Source organism: Xenia sp. Carnegie-2017, unplaced genomic scaffold, assembly GCF_021976095.1.
Source record: "Xenia sp. Carnegie-2017 unplaced genomic scaffold, XeniaSp_v1 HiC_scaffold_21, whole genome shotgun sequence".
In the NCBI taxonomy this organism is placed as follows: domain Eukaryota; kingdom Metazoa; phylum Cnidaria; class Anthozoa; order Malacalcyonacea; family Xeniidae; genus Xenia; species Xenia sp. Carnegie-2017.
Genome location: NW_025813484.1, coordinates 8,457,139 through 8,473,685, shown reverse-complemented (window position 1 = coordinate 8,473,685; position 16,547 = coordinate 8,457,139). Strand labels below are relative to the sequence as shown.

At 35.5% G+C, this 16,547-nt stretch overlaps 3 protein-coding genes across 4 annotated transcripts; all 3 read right to left on the bottom strand.

Moving 5' to 3' along the window:
• Nucleotides 1-31: 31 nt before the first annotated feature.
• Nucleotides 32-1,060, bottom strand: LOC124443628 (spermatogenesis-associated protein 24-like). Its single transcript, XM_046994109.1, has 5 exons — nucleotides 940-1,060; nucleotides 803-865; nucleotides 577-707; nucleotides 408-478; nucleotides 32-325 (listed from the first exon to the last, which is right to left on the bottom strand). The coding sequence occupies exons 1-5, from the start codon at nucleotides 1,051-1,053 to the stop codon at nucleotides 96-98; spliced, it is 609 nt and encodes a 202-aa protein (XP_046850065.1). The 5' UTR covers nucleotides 1,054-1,060; the 3' UTR covers nucleotides 32-95.
• A 2,576-nt stretch (nucleotides 1,061-3,636) lies between these two features.
• LOC124444197 (protein O-GlcNAcase-like) lies at nucleotides 3,637-14,550 on the bottom strand. Of its 2 annotated transcripts, XM_046994783.1 has the most exons (16): nucleotides 14,027-14,550; nucleotides 13,872-13,935; nucleotides 13,713-13,764; nucleotides 12,888-12,985; nucleotides 12,637-12,767; nucleotides 12,339-12,510; nucleotides 12,165-12,263; nucleotides 10,676-11,458; nucleotides 10,043-10,302; nucleotides 9,657-9,831; nucleotides 6,243-6,334; nucleotides 5,780-5,887; nucleotides 5,489-5,580; nucleotides 5,275-5,413; nucleotides 4,550-4,708; nucleotides 3,637-4,118 (listed from the first exon to the last, which is right to left on the bottom strand). In XM_046994783.1, exons 2-16 carry the CDS (start codon nucleotides 13,918-13,920, stop codon nucleotides 3,924-3,926), a joined length of 2,604 nt encoding a protein of 867 aa, XP_046850739.1. In that variant the 5' UTR covers nucleotides 13,921-13,935; nucleotides 14,027-14,550; the 3' UTR covers nucleotides 3,637-3,923. The 2 variants fall into 2 exon arrangements, with proteins under 2 accessions (XP_046850739.1, XP_046850738.1); XM_046994782.1 differs by having other exon boundaries at nucleotides 13,872-14,550.
• On the bottom strand, nucleotides 14,299-16,204 carry LOC124444199. The gene is made up of 5 exons (XM_046994786.1): nucleotides 16,016-16,204; nucleotides 15,887-15,932; nucleotides 15,433-15,779; nucleotides 15,230-15,362; nucleotides 14,299-15,116 (listed from the first exon to the last, which is right to left on the bottom strand). The coding sequence occupies exons 1-5, from the start codon at nucleotides 16,043-16,045 to the stop codon at nucleotides 14,665-14,667; spliced, it is 1,008 nt and encodes a 335-aa protein (XP_046850742.1). The 5' UTR covers nucleotides 16,046-16,204; the 3' UTR covers nucleotides 14,299-14,664.
• Between the last annotated feature and the right edge of the window lie 343 nt (nucleotides 16,205-16,547).

The window sequence follows — 16,547 nt, the reverse complement described above, 5'->3', positions numbered from 1 at the left end:
TGTGTTATGTTGCTATGGGCAACGGGACGCCTTTCAAAAAAATATAGATTATATTATATTTTAATGCGATATTATTGAAGACTGAGAATGGTAATTCATTTTTTTGTTCCTCTTATTCTTGATGGTGCAATTCTGGCTGTTTTTGTGCTCTTGCTTGTTTGCAAATTTCGAGCTACATATTGTTCTTGTTTTAACTCAATATCTAGATTCTCAACCAACTGCTTGTGGATTTGTTTCTGTCTGGCAATCCGTGAACGAAGATCTTTGATTTTTGCATCTTGGAAACTTAATCCATTATCTTTTTCACCACACAACTCTTCCATTTCTAGAAGGCACATGTTCGCAATTATCTGCTCTGATTTGACAACCATAATATTAAAAATGTGTTATTATGGCAAAATACTTACCCAAACATTTGTTGTACAGTTCGTCATTCTTATGAGCCTCATCAATGGCTTTGGTCTTCAATTTCTTAAATCTGAAAGTTTTTGAAAATGGTAGAGAAAGTCCAACATCTACAAAAATTTACAAAACAGAGATGGGAGAAGATGGAGAATTGGTAAAGTGAGTACTTACGCTTCTTCAAAAGTCTTTTTTTCACGTTCCAGTTGACTCTTCAGCGTTTCAATCTTCCCTTCAGCAAAGTGCAACTTCTCTGTTTTTTCTGCAAGTTTTGCTTTCGTCTTCATATGTTCTAATCTTTCTTCCTGCAGTAATGAAGTTTGTTGGCATTCAATCACTCATTATAACACAGGCAAAATCGTTTTGAAAACATTTTTAGTAAAATTGTTAGTAATATTACATCAAGTTTGGTCACCAAAGCTTGGTAATCTTCATGTGGAACACTGACTTCTTTGCTCTTCAACTTAGAAACGATGACAAACGGATAACAAGTGATGATACTGGGAACAATGTTATTTCAGAATATATAACACATACCATACACTGCAGTTTCACTATTGCTGCATTTTGTGTTCTAATCAAGTCTTGTTGCTGTCTGGTTACAATTATATAGGAAGGAAGGTTCGAGTTTCGTTCATCTTTTTCCGCCATTTTTGAATTTTCCGCCGCCGCCAGGTCTTTGACAGTGAACTCCATTGAAGTAAATATATCTGGAATGCTAACTCAGGGGGGGGGGGTTGAATTGAAATTTGAAGTTATTTTTGTAGGTAGACCCAGTCCTTTGTAAAAGATTTTTACTAAAATTGTTTCTGTTTTGACTAGATAATTTTGGCACGAAAACCCCAATTATATCACCTAAAAGCAATTGCTATCAGCTTTACAAAATTTGAGGACAAGATAACATGTATACAAATGGATGAACGTCACGAATGTACACCATACTTCACGAAAGCAGAAGTACACCATACTTCACGAAAGCAGAAGTACACCATACTTCACGAAAGCAGAAGTACACCATACTTCACGAAAGCAGAAGTACACCATATTTCACGAAAGCAGAAGTACACCATACTTCACGAAAGCAGAAGTACACCATACTTCACGAAAGCAGAAGTACACCATACTTCACGAAAGCAGAAGTACACCATACTTCACGAAAGCAGTAGTACACCATACTTCACGAAAGCAGAAGTACACCATACTTCACGAAAGCAGAAGTACACCATACTTCACGAAAGCAGAAGCACACCATACTTCACGAAAGCAGAAGTACACCATACTTCACGAAAGCAGAAGTACACCATACTTCACGAAAGCAGAAGTACACCATATTTCACGAAAGCAGAAGTACACCATACTTCACGAAAGCAGAAGTACACCATACTTCACGAAAGCAGTAGTACACCATACTTCACGAAAGCAGTAGTACACCATACTTCACGAAAGCAGTAGTACACCATACTTCACGAAAGCAGTAGTACACCATACTTCACGAAAGCAGAAGTATACCATACTTTACGAAAGCAGAAGTACACCATACTTCACGAAAGCAGAAGTACACCATATTTCACGAAAGCAGAAGTACACCATACTTCACGAAAGCAGAAGTATACCATACTTTACGAAAGCAGTAGTACACCATTCTTCACGAAAGCAGAAGTACACCATATTTCACGAAAGCAGAAGTACACCATACTTCACGAAAGCAGAAGTACACCATACTTCACGAAAGGAGTAGTACACCATACTTCACGAAAGCAGTAGTACACCATACTTCACGAAAGCAGTAGTACACCATTCTTCACGAAAGCAGAAGTACACCATATTTCACGAAAGCAGAAGTACACCATACTTCACGAAAGCAGAAGTACACCATACTTCACGAAAGCAGAAGTACACCATACTTCACGAAAGCAGTAGTACACCATACTTCACGAAAGCAGTAGTACACCATACTTCACGAAAGCAGAAGTACACCATACTTCACGAAAGCAGTAGTACACCATACTTCACGAAAGCAGTAGTACACCATACTTCACGAAAGCAGTAGTACACCATTCTTCACGAAAGCAGTAGTACACCATACTTCACGAAAGCAGAAGTACACCATACTTCACGAAAGCAGAAGTACACCATACTTCACGAAAGCAGAAGTACACCATACTTCACGAAAGCAGAAGTACACCATACTTCACGAAAGCAGAAGTACACCATCCTTCACGAAAGCAGATGTACACCATACTTCACGAAAGCAGAAGTACACCATACTTCACGAAAGCAGAAGTACACCATACTTCACGAAAGCAGTAGTACACCATACTTCACGAAACCAGAAGTATACCATACTTCACGAAAGCAGAAGTACACCATACTTCACGAAAGCAGTAGTACACCATTCTTCACGAAAGCAGAAGTATACCATACTTCACGAAAGCAGAAGTACACCATACTTCACGAAAGCAGAAGTACACCATACTTCACGAAAGCAGAAGTACACCATACTTCACGAAAGCAGTAGTACACCATACTTCACGAAAGCAGTAGTACACCATACTTCACGAAAGCAGAAGTATACCATACTTCACGAAAGCAAAAGTACACCATACTTCACGAAAGCAGTAGTACACCATTCTTCACGAAAGCAGAAGTATACCATACTTCACGAAAGCAGAAGTATACCATACTTCACGAAAGCAGAAGTACACCATACTTCACGAAAGCAGAAGTACACCATACTTCACGAAAGCAGAAGTACACCATACTTCACGAAAGCAGTAGTACACCATTCTTCACGAAAGCAGAAGTATACCATACTTCACGAAAGCAGAAATCCACAATACTCACGAAAGCAGAAGTACACCATACTTCACGAAAGCAGAAGTATACCATACTTCACGAAAGCAGAAGTACACCATACTTCACGAAAGGAGAAGTACACCATACTTCACGAAAGCAGAAGTACACCATACTTCACGAAAGCAGAAGTACACCATACTTCACGAAAGCAGAAGTACACCATACTTCACGAAAGCAGAAGTACACCATACTTCACGAAAGCAGAAGTGTCACCATACTTGTGGTTCGTAATTAAATGTTTCAATTGATTGAGCAGGGTCTGTTTAATTTTTGATTTTTTAACATTAGATTTTCGCTAAGCAACCGTCTATTTAACAAGAAAGACGTTTTCAAAAGGTTTAATCGAACCTCCAACATGTTTGACATTCACAAGAAACATTCAAATCACTAAATTTTTAATTTTTAGAACATACCTAATAAACACAAGCTAAATGAAATTGAACAAATTACTTCTGCATATGACCATATGTCAAGTCATTTCAAATCAATGGCAATATATTCTACATAATAAGTTAAGCATCCATAAGATATTTCCCCCTAAGGACTTAATAAAATAGTTGTCATAAATTACTTTCCGCACGCTTGTAAGTTGTAACGTAACGCGTGAAAATAAAATCGCCGCAATAATTTACAAAGTGTTTTTTTTTGTTAAATCCTATACATATTCAAATAGTTCTGCCGAGAAGAACTATATCATCTGGTATATCTTTTAAAGATGGCACATCAGAAAACCCGAGTCGTGAATAAAAGTTCAAGGCGTCCCTATTTGTACTGGCGATCTCAACATATACCCCTCGACATCCTTCAGATTTCAAGACGGATAAAATGCAAGCCAAAAGACGTTTGCCAATACCAAGATCCTGCAAAAGTAAAGATTACTAAAGATCTAAGAAAAATAAGTTAAGTAGATTAACAAACATCTCTAGGAGTAGATTAATAAAGACCTCTAGAAGTAGATTAACAAAAATCTCTAGGAGTAGATTAACAAAGACCTCTAGAAGTAGATTAACAAACATCTCTAGGAGTAGATTAACAAACATCTCTAGGAGTAGATTAACAAACATCTCTAGGAGTAGATTAACAAACATCTCTAGGAGTAGATTAACAAACATCTCTAGGAGTAGATTAACAAACACCTCTAGAAGTAGATTAACAAAAATCTCTAGGAGTAGATTAACAAAGACTTCAAGCAGCTGATTAATAAAAATCTTATAATTTCCAATGTAGTATATGGATAAAACGGAACAATCTAGGGATACAACAGAACATTCAAAGAATGTACTTAACTTACCTGAGTGCGAGACAGAAGATCGATTCTAACATGAGCTGGATATTTATTGTAAAGTTCATCGGGAAGATATATGGATGGATTATGGAAACTATCGGCAATCTGCTCCGAGTAAAGAAAATCGTTAGGATCACCACAAGGTTTGCTGTACTTCTCACACATCTACATAGAAAACAAGGATGTCGACATTCAAAATTAATCATCAAATAAAAACAACAAAACCTGATTGGTCTATAGCTGTGTTTACGTTAGTCTGTGCAAACCGATGTGAGCTGAATCAATTGAATAAATCAAAGAAAATTTGCAAATCAATCATGAATACATGTTACAGGAAAAATTAAAACATTTGTTTAAAATCTATCTATTTCGCATTATTGTTATTTTATAAAAGAAATGAAAGATGTTATTCGTGTTTGCACTGGCTTATGCAAACCTCGGAGACACGTTTGTGAGAACTGATTTGCTCTCGACTTTCCCAAAGGTCTCCTCGATTCGCATAAGCCTGTGCAAACACAGCAAACATCTTTTATTTCTTAAATAACCGCAAAGCTCGGGGGGTTCGGAGAGAGGGGCATGGACACCTCATGTATTCCACAAACAATTTATTGGGTAAAAGCCAGCATTTCATATACAGGATATGTTGTCATGCTACTCTCCCCAGCTTTCAACAAGCTCCTCGGTCAATGAACAATAACTAAATCAACAAATTTATGCACGATACAACATACCTTAGGCAGCCAATCATTTTTATATTGTTCGTAAAAACTTCTTCCATCTGCCGCAGCGATGCCATAACCACACAAGCCAAATTTATCTTCGACAACAAACACCGTTTCCGGGCAAATGCTTAAATATGGACCGATAAATCTGCGAAGTATGAAAGCAGTTTTACAAAATGACAGCTGTGGAAGTTAGTTCGGATTCTGTTTGCTGAAATCTCACCTATCTCCAGCCATATTTGAATCGCCTGGAAACAAATCGTGTCCATCTTGACCATCGTCACACGTGGAAAGGCAAATCTTGTAAAGTTCGTCCTATGTTTTAAATTGAAATATTTTCTGTATGAATATTATATATAACGGGGCAGTTCTTCTAAAAACAGAGCAATCGACCTGCAGAATGGACTTGTACATTAATGATAATTCACATAACAGTATCAAAATATTTCACTATTGTTTGCTATAAAAAGATCATTGTCTCACAAACTGCAGACATTTAATGTTGTATATTCACCTTATCAGCAGCAGTATAAGGGCGAATGGTGTAGACACTGGCTGTCGGGACTTGCGGAGCACCCTGTGTGAACAAGTCACTACCTCCTTCAAGCATCGGCAGTAAACGCTAGAGAAAAAATATGAAATTACGACAACTTCAAGCATCGGCAGTAAACGCTAGAGAAAAAATATGAAATTACGACAACTTCAAGCATCGGCAGTAAACGCTAGAGAAAAAATATGAAATTACGACAACTTCAAGCATCGGCAGTAAACGCTAGAGAAAAAATATGAAATTACGACACGTTTCAAAGGTAACCAGCATATAGCTAGCAACATAGGATGCAGAGGAATCGTAACGAGTCAAAGGAAATCGGTTTTTTTGTGAATAGCCTGCATTGAAATATTATTTAAACCGTGTTCATACAAGGCTAAACACATTTACGCACTGCGCACCTATTTTTACTACTGTTCCAACCAACCTGCATTTCCCCGCATATTCCACCTCGTATGACCCATGGCTCAGGATCGTCGGGAATAAATGATTTGTCCTTTCGCTTTTTTGTTTTTGAATCTAAACGAGAAGTTCAGATTCCTTGTGTTTTCTTGTTTATGATTTGCAATAGCATTCGTTTACATCAACAATTCGTTGTATCTTAAAGACTTTAGTTGTTTACATAGAGAATATTCTACCAGATCATCAGCCTTCTCACAAATGAGAAAATATGAAAATATTTTTCGCTATGACAAGGTGATGGTTTGAATTAAAATTGCTCAAAGAGTGCCATAAAAACCTCAATCAAAGTTTCCCAGAAAGGGAAGTTTTTTGAGTTCCTAGATAGCCGGGCTACTTGCAAGTGCCTGAAACTCACAGCAAACATTGGTTTAAATTACTTATGCACACCTAAAGTGTTTATGACACCAAATTCAACAACACCTACAGTTTTCTTATAGCAAAGCAAAGCCGATTTAAAATGACTCATTTACTTTGTCAATAGAATCATGTTTTTTTACTTTTTTTTAGAGATATTGTACTTTGTTCATAATGCTTATTGTACTGAGGCGCCTCAACACACATTCATCTACACATTAAACTTCTGTATATGTGCATAAAATGTTTTAACGATGTGGAAAACATCTGATCTTAACCATGGTCTACACATTAAACTTCTGTATATGTGCATAAAATGTTTTAACGATGTGGAAAACTTCTGATCTTAACCATAGTCTACACATTAAACTTCTGTATATGTGCATAAAATGTTTTAACGATGTGGAAAACTTCTGATCTTAACCATGGTCTACACATTAAACTTCTGTATATGTGCATAAAATGTTTTAACGATGTGGAAAACTTCTGATCTTAACCATAGTCTACACATTAAACTTCTGTATATGTGCATAAAATGTTTTAACGATGTGGAAAACTTCTGATCTTAACCATGGTCTACACATTAAACTTCTGTATATGTGCATAAAATGTTTTAACGATGTGGAAAACTTCTGATCTTAACCATGGTCTACACATTAAACTTCTGTATATGTGCATAAAATGTTTTAACGATGTGGAAAACTTCTGATCTTAACCATGGTCTACAAATTAAACTTCTGTATATGTGCATAAAATGTTTTAACGATGTGGAAAACTTCTGATCTTAACCATGGTCTACACATTAAACTTCTGTATATGTGCATAAAATGTTTTAACGATGTGGAAAACTTCTGATCTTAACCATGGTCTACACATTAAACTTCTGTATATGTGCATAAAATGTTTTAACGATGTGGAAAACTTCTGATCTTAACCATGGTCTACACATTAAACTTCTGTATATGTGCATAAAATGTTTTAACGATGTGGAAAACTCCTGATCTTAACCATGGTCTACAAATTAAACTTCTGTATATGTGCATAAAATGTTTTAACGATGTGGAAAACTTCTGATCTTAACCATGGTCTACACATTAAACTTCTGTATATGTGCATAAAATGTTTTAACGATGTGGAAAACTTCTGATCTTAACCATGGTCTACACATTAAACTTCTGTATATGTGCATAAAATGTTTTAACGATGTGGAAAACTTCTGATCTTAACCATGGTCTACACATTAAACTTCTGTATATGTGCATAAAATGTTTTAACGATGTGGAAAACTCCTGATCTTAACCATGGTCTACAAATTAAACTTCTGTATATGTGCATAAAATGTTTTAACGATGTGGAAAACATCTGATCTTAACCATGGTCTACAAATTAAACTTCTGTATATGTGCATAAAATGTTTTAACGATGTGGAAAACTTCTGATCTTAACCAAGGTCTACACATTAAACTTCTGTATATGTGCATAAAATGTTTTAACGATGTGGAAAACATCTGATCTTAACCATGGTCTACAAATTAAACTTCTGTATATGTGCATAAAATGTTTTAACGATGTGGAAAACTTCTGATCTTAACCAAGGTCTACACATTAAACTTCTGTATATGTGCATAAAATGTTTTAACGATGTGGAAAACATCTGATCTTAACCATGGTCTACAAATTAAACTTCTGTATATGTGCATAAAATGTTTTAACGATGTGGAAAACTTCTGATCTTAACCATGGTCTACAAATTAAACTTCTGTATATGTGCATAAAATGTTTTAACGATGTGGAAAACTTCTGATCTTAACCAAGGTCTACAAATTAAACTTCTGTATATGTGCATAAAATGTTTTAACGATGTGGAAAACTTCTGATCTTAACCATGGTCTACAAATTAAACTTCTGTATATGTGCATAAAATGTTTTAACGATGTGGAAAACTTCTGATCTTAACCAAGGTCTACAAATTAAACTTCTGTATATGTGCATAAAATGTTTTAACGATGTGGAAAACTTCTGATCTTAACCAAGGTCTACAAATTAAACTTCTGTATATGTGCATAAAATGTTTTAACGATGTGGAAAACTTCTGATCTTAACCAAGGTCTACAAATTAAACTTCTGTATATGTGCATAAAATGTTTTAACGATGTGGAAAACTTCTGATCTTAACCATGGTCTACAAATTAAACTTCTGTATATGTGCATAAAATGTTTTAACGATGTGGAAAACTTCTGATCTTAACCATGGTCTACAAATTAATCTTCTGTATATGTGGATAAAATGTTTTAACGATGTGGAAAACTTCTGATCTTAACCATAGTCTACAAATTAAACTTCTGTATATGTGCATAAAATGTTTTAACGATGTGGAAAACTTCTGATCTTAACCATGGTATTTGAATAAATAAACCAAGTTAAATATCTTTAGAAAAAGTAAAATAGCAAAATTCTATGAAAGTAAAGCATTTTAAATACACTTTGCAGCAGTTTACAATACAATGAAAAAAAAAACTGCACGATAAAATTTCGCGTCATAAACACTTTCAGGGAAAAGTATAAAGTTTACATTTCTTACATAAAAGTTTGCAATCATTTACCAACCAGATTTTTTGAGGAATAGGTTTTTAAAACGCGATAGTAAAGAATTAGCGCTGCTAGTTTGCACTAAGACTTTTGACCGCGCAGGGCTAACTGCAAACTTATTTTGGTGTCTGCAAAAACAAAACACTGGCATGATGTCTCTTAAAATGAGAAATTTCCTAAACAGGGAAGTGCATCAAAAGTGAGGTTGTTCAAAAGTGAGATATCTTGAAATAGGAAATTTTTGGGATGGGAACTTTCCAAAACAGAAAGTTTCCCGATAACTTAAGTCTACATGCAATATAGTCTTACCCAGGTACATGACGAACACACAAAATCCATTTTTAGTCTTACCCAGGTACATGACGAACACACAAAATCCATTTTTAGTCTTACCCAGGTACATGACGAACACACAAAATCCATTTTTAGTCTTACCCAGCCAATTGATAAAAGAGTCAAGCAGTAGAACAACTTCCTTTACATCCCAGATGTAAGGATAAAGATCGTATAGAACAGCGCGGTTTGGTGTATCAGACAGACGAAGGAACATACTAGAGACATTTTCAACATATTCGTGAAACTTCTTTGCTCTTTCCTTCCATTCAGAGACCTGAAGAAAACATAAAAAACGTTGATACGTCATAGAACAGTCTGCACAAACATTACCCACGTTGTTAAGTATAGTGTTTCTAGCATAACTACGTAAAAGATGATAGATCAAACATGAATGGAAAAACTATGAGGGAGAAGGTGGATGGAGAAGAGAGAGAGAGAGAGAGAGAAGAGTGAGAAAGGAGTAACATTTGAAAAGTTTGGCAAACCTTTTTAGTGCTTTCTGTTTCAGATAACTCATCATTCTTTATGGAGTTTGCTTTTAACCATTTGAACTCGTTAAGAATCTGGAGTGCTCTCTTTCCGTGCTGATGGGGAAGGTAAAAGAAATCGACCAATAAGAGGACGTCCTCAACAGTTAAACGAAATGGCAGTTCATGTTTTGGTTTCGTGATATCATCTTTAAAATCGGTTTTCGTTTCAACGACTTCCATGTCTTCACCGACGACAACCTCGGCAGATGAAGAAGCTGTGAAATTTAAAAAAAATGTTAAAAGTATGAAAAAAATGAAGCTGGTTTGATCGAATTCTATGATTGAAAAAATCGTCATAATTGACTTAAAAGGAAGGCATATTCCTTGCGAACAAAAGAATAAATCACTGCGTCTCTCACAACTTATCTTTCATTCTTAAAAAAAGTTAACTTAGGAAATGGTTAAAAATCCACAAACTAGTACTAACTCACTCTATAAGTTTATTATAAAGGTAAGATTTAACTCATAACAAAGAAATAAAGGACGTACTTAGGAAATGGTTAAAAATCCACAAACTAATATTAACTCACTCTATAAGTTTGCTATAAACGTAAGATTTGACTCATAACAAAGAAATAAAGGACGTACTTTCGGCCTCTGTGCCTTTCTTGATCTTATTTCTGCTTTTTTCCTTCGCAACTTTCACAGGAGAGGGTGCCGAAGCAATTTTTACTGATTGCTTAATAACCGAAGAAGTAAAGTTTGTCTGGGTAAGTGTAGTATTGATCACGTTAGTTTGGCCTGGAAGACTTGCAGTGCTTTGAACAGTTGTGGAATTGTTAACTACGGAATATGGTCCACTCTTAGCGTACGAACTAAAAATAACATTTTTCGGATTTGTGAATTCCTTCAACCATTCCGTCGCAGCTAGTTTGAGAGCCTCTTCAGGATTATATGCTTTCAAAATAGTGATGGACTTTGGTAAAACTGTTTGTGAGACAGCCGCGGCTACTTCGAGTTCTGTGTCGGTTTCCATTGACGAGTCTGTCTTGTCCTCCTTGTCAACACTCGATTCTTTACTTTCCGATTGGCTATCTATAATGGGTTCATCTTCCATTGGTTCAATGTCTTTATTATCCCTAGTACTTTCGTCATCTTCTCCAAAGAAGGTTACACGAGCACATTTTATCCAAGTGGATAATGTATGTATAGCGATAAAATTGCTTTCAAATTCACAGTTTGGATTTGTAAGAATACCCCGAAGATGTGTATATAAATGTATGGGTCGGCCATCATAAGGACCAAGAAACAATCGCCTCTGATCGTAATCATTCGCGTGTATGTTGTCCCATATGATTGGCTTGCGTCTTAAAACATTTGTTACAACCCTAATGGAGTGTGTTGTGATAACTTTTGAAATAACTTTAGGCCCTTAATAAAACAAAAGATAACGCAATTAAGTCAATGCGAGAGCTAGGGATGCGAGAGCTAGGGAGGGGACTGGAGCCGAAGAGCCGGTTGCAATCAGCTTGGATAGCGTTATCCATTGAGTGGTAAAAATTTTCAACTTGTAAAAAAGTATTTATATTCTTGTTGCGACAAAGAAATTCTGTAATCTTAGAAGCAATATTTTATTTCAGTGGCTGGCTGGTTGCTCAGTTCGAATCGCATATTTTTTCCTTTTTGTAAAGAGTTTTTTTAAACGTTTAAGAAACTTTGCTATCCAAGCTTCGTGCAACCGCGGTCCCAGTGTGCTCAAAGGCACATTCATACTGCCTATCATTTCTTAAATGATAGTCAAGTTCACCTGAATGACAAGTCTTGGATTTCCTTAGAATATTGTCAGGAATATGGCATTTAGGGATGATGGGAATTCAATAAATTTGTGCTGGAGAACAAGGGCGTAGGAAAATTGATAATTGTGTGTGTGTGTGCTCATATTCATTTGTTCATGTCATAATACTTTGAAAACAACGGATTTCAAAAGAACTTAACTCTGTATGTCACGAATATATGAATATTACCCCTCTCAATTATCAATCTTCCTTCGCCCATGCTGGAGACCGTGGTTTTCTTTCGTTAACCATGCAAGAAATGCATATATTTTGTTTACAAATATCAGTGTTACATAACGAACCTGTCCACATAATGTCAATAGCAGGATTAAGTTTGTTCCCTAATGTAGATAGATAACAAGATTTGTCCACTGTAGGTACTGCTCTTGAAGCTGCATACTCTACAACACACGAAGAAAAAGAATTAGGCTCACTCCGATCCCAGGTGTTAAGATCATTGAATAACAGCAAGAAACCTGTAGGACACAACAGAAAGTATTTTGGTTCATTCAAAAACGTGAAGATTTCATTAGCAACTGCGACTTGAGCATGCGCAAAAGACTGGAATGTACTCTTGTCAGCTGGTCGGATTTCAGGATCAATGTCATCGAAAAGAAGCGCAAAGGCAATGCAGCCTAGGTCTGCGATCTGGAGTTGATTGAATAAAAACTTTAGAAGAAAGATCATAATGACAGTTATGGCTATAAAATCTTTGAAAGAAGAACAACTTCTGTTGGTCATTGAATTATTTTGAAATGAAAAATGATAGAAAACCTGCTTTATCTTCTTTTTGAGCATATCAACTTCTTTGGTGCTAGAAAACACCATGTCCAAGCCCGGTGACAATGCATAAATGAAGACGACATTTTTTTCTTTCGCACAAGTTATCAAAGATCTTAAGTTGTCTGAAAAACCCAGCAAAAATTTCTGATATTCATTATAGCACTTAGTCATTTCATATTTAATGAACAGCTTCATATGGGCTTATAGCATGAACAATTTATGCAAAAATACATGTGCAATACCTAACTCCTCCTGGATATAAAGCTCTCTCCACAAAGCACGATGTTTAATGTCATCTTTTGGAGCATAAAGATAAAATTTCAACCCCAATTTCTTCAGTCTGAAACAGCAACAAAAAATGCTTTATTCCTTAGAATGACTTAGCCTGATTATTGTAGAGTATTCAAAAAGTACGCCTGTTATAGTTTAATTTGATGGATATAATTGTAGGCAGATTTATTGGAAAGAATTGTGAAACTCGGAGTTGTTCAAAAAAAATTGAAATCTTTCTGTTTGCAATATGTTATTCTATCAAGGGCAATACATAAAATTTATTACATTATTACAAGTATATATCATGTGACAAATATACCACAATTCTTCTCTTCAATTACAAGAACAAAGTATTTCACACCTCTCAACAGTGATCAGTTAAATGAATACAATATGCCTGATGTACTTCACAAGGCATGAAAGTACATCTTACTGCTGTAATTTTTCATGCATTTCTAGATTTACATTATTCTTATCTAAGCTTTATAGGTACTTCCATGAATAAAAAAGTATTACATACTATGTTAATAACATATACAGTGTTTGTAATACTTAATTAAGAATGTAAATTTGATGTATATGTGCACTCTTATGATAACAGAGGCGATATAATTTAATAATTAAAAGAGAAAACAGGAATTTAACATAATTAGTCAGATGGCAACATAATAATGTGCGAAACATATAACGTTCTGAAAACGATATAAAGAAAAGTTTTCGTGTACTGAACTTGTGAAATCCACCTCTGTCTCACGGATAAAATCATTCTTTCATTTTATACACGTTTAACCTACCTAATAAACAGTTCTTTGCGCTGGTCAAATGTCCAAGGTCTTCCATAAAACCCTGAAGATAATCAAATAACATCAATTTGATTGCATGAACAAGAACAAACTTGAAGCAACTATTGAAGTAGAAAAATGATTCAAATAATATTTGCAGTAGTTTTGTACCTTCAACAACGCCAGAAATAAATTCACCGTCTTCTTCATTGCTTTCCATCGAGCGCACGCAAAACTGCAGTGGCAGGAAGAAAGACCATATAAAGACAATTTAGGAAAATTTCTGGTCACGAAGTCATTGTCAAATGGTCAACACATCCCCTTACTGTAGAAAAGTTCTGTTATAAAGAAATACACAACATTTGACAGCCAAGATAATTACAGGAATGTTATCTGGTTAGCCAATGAAAGGAAAAAATACTATAACGCCGAAATTTTTTTGCAAGCTGTTCATTTATTTGGCAATTGTGTGTAATATGGAACTGAATGGCCATAATATATTTATGCATAATGACGTCACAATTATATAAGCAATTCCAGAAGTGCATTCTTCTCAGGTAATAAGCTATCTATTACAAAGAAAATGACATCATTAACCTGCAATATATAACTAGATAAAGATGCAAGACATGCAGCTTTATCATCGAGAACTTCTTTTACCAAGACAAAAGTATTCCAATGGTTTATCAATCTATGCCACATTCCATTAGTTTTGAGGTTGATTATTTACAAGGCCACATGATTTTAACAAATGCTTTTTGGTAAAAAAAAGTCAAAAGTGCATGTGTAAATATACAAGTTGAAATAAATGCTTAGGTTGGCGGGTGGGGTGGGGTGGGGTGAGTATGGACCAGGCCGTGTAAATGTTACATAAGACTAAATTTAAAATGAAGAAACATGCAAATAAATAATATGTACATTGAATAACAATAGGAGTTCAACACAATAAAAGTGGTTTGGCAGATCATACAGTTTGGTTGCAAAATACTCCAAAATATCCGGGCAAACACACACATGTCCCTGTGTAACAACAGCCACCAATCTCACTGCAACTATCACACAGACTATTACCACTTACTTTGACATAAAATACAGAATTAATTGTTTTAGCGTAATTAAACCAGATTGATGCCCCATAGTCTGCATTGGAAGCAAAATAAGACTCCAGATTACTGATATCTGATCCTTTGATCACCTTAAATTCCTGATCATTTTCCTTATTACGTGAGAAAATTACTGATTGAGTGAACAGAACCCTTGCAGACTTGTATATATATGATCTCTTATTTTCAGCATTGCTCGCATACTCTATGTAAACATCTGCTCTGACTTTCAACGGAGTTCCTTGAAATGACGTTTGTGGAAATAACACCAAAGGATAAGTATGATTTGGATATACTTCAAAATTTAATGGACCTAAAAAGAAAGATGAAAGAGATGATGTATAATGAATGCATGGAAATACTTCTCACTAATTTCAAATCAGCTGTGAAAAAAATCTTCAAGTAGATCACAATGTGTAAGCCTACGATGTTCACATTGATCTCCCGAGTATCCCCTGTGGCACTGACACGTTCCATCAACACCACATGATCCAAAGTAACAGCTTTCATTACAAGATGTGACATTACTACAGAACAAGGGATCCTCGCATGAATCAACCTGAACCAAAAAATACAAAGTAAGACTCAAACACATAAGTTTCCATGTTATTTTCTAACTAGCTGAATACCTTGACAGAAAATTCTTGAATGAAATGAAGCCATTGAGTATAAAATATATCTTCGCCAATTCTTGCATTATCAAACATAAAATAATGCAAACTGTTTATGTGAGTAATGCCTGACACAGATGTTGTCCATTGATTCCCCGAAGCGCAACATGCTTGAAATGTAAGCTTCCAGCCTGGTAGTACTTTTAGGGATCTGTAAACAAACTCTTGGATACCTGAGGACACTGTTCGTGCCCATACGCGATATTCTCCAGGAACAGATCTGTGGTAACTTCCTAAACTACCATTGTTGTAGTTGTCTTCTTTGTAAAGGACCAATGGAAATTGAAGGGTTGGTTCAGGTGCCCCTGAGGAAACATTTTTCATTTACTATGTAAGTCAGCTTAAGTTTGCCCCCCAGATTCAGAACAAATTTTCACAAACAAGACATACTTAGTCAAAGACAAATACTTACTATTAGATGAAGCACCAAAATCTGATGTTAATGCAGACATTATACCCTAAAAAGAAGTAACTTGTCGTCTTACGGAAATGCATAAGGGAAAAGATGTATGATATTATCCAATTTAAAATCATGGCTTACCATAAAAAATAGAGCAATTGCTTTTGCCATGGGGAAAACCTAATTTAAAATATGTGAATAGGAAATTGGCAACACCAATGTCGTTTTAGTGATGTTGCAATGTGAATTTGCTAACGTTGCCATAGTGAAGCCCAGAAACTATTATTGTTTCTGAATAGCCAAAATATAGCCCAGTATGGCCTGCGCCAATGGCCTGCGCACAGGTTGAACCATGAACGACCTTCCAGGATCTTGGAACCGGGAGGAAATTGTTATGGTTTGTTATAAGCAAGCAAACCATGAGGGAAAAAAACCTTTGTCTAACAACTCTTTGAAAAAGATAAAATTTCATGGACGGCAACAAGCTTTTCGATAAATAAGTTTGTCCAATGGTAAAACACAATAGAAGCTATGTTCACCTTGAATGACATTGCAGGTGTTGACCAAAATGTTCAAGTAATTTTGGCGTGCTGACAAAGCAATAATAGTTTACAAATAGTATATTAAAGCAACAAATGAAGATGTTGACATATCTTCATGACATTTTGATGGC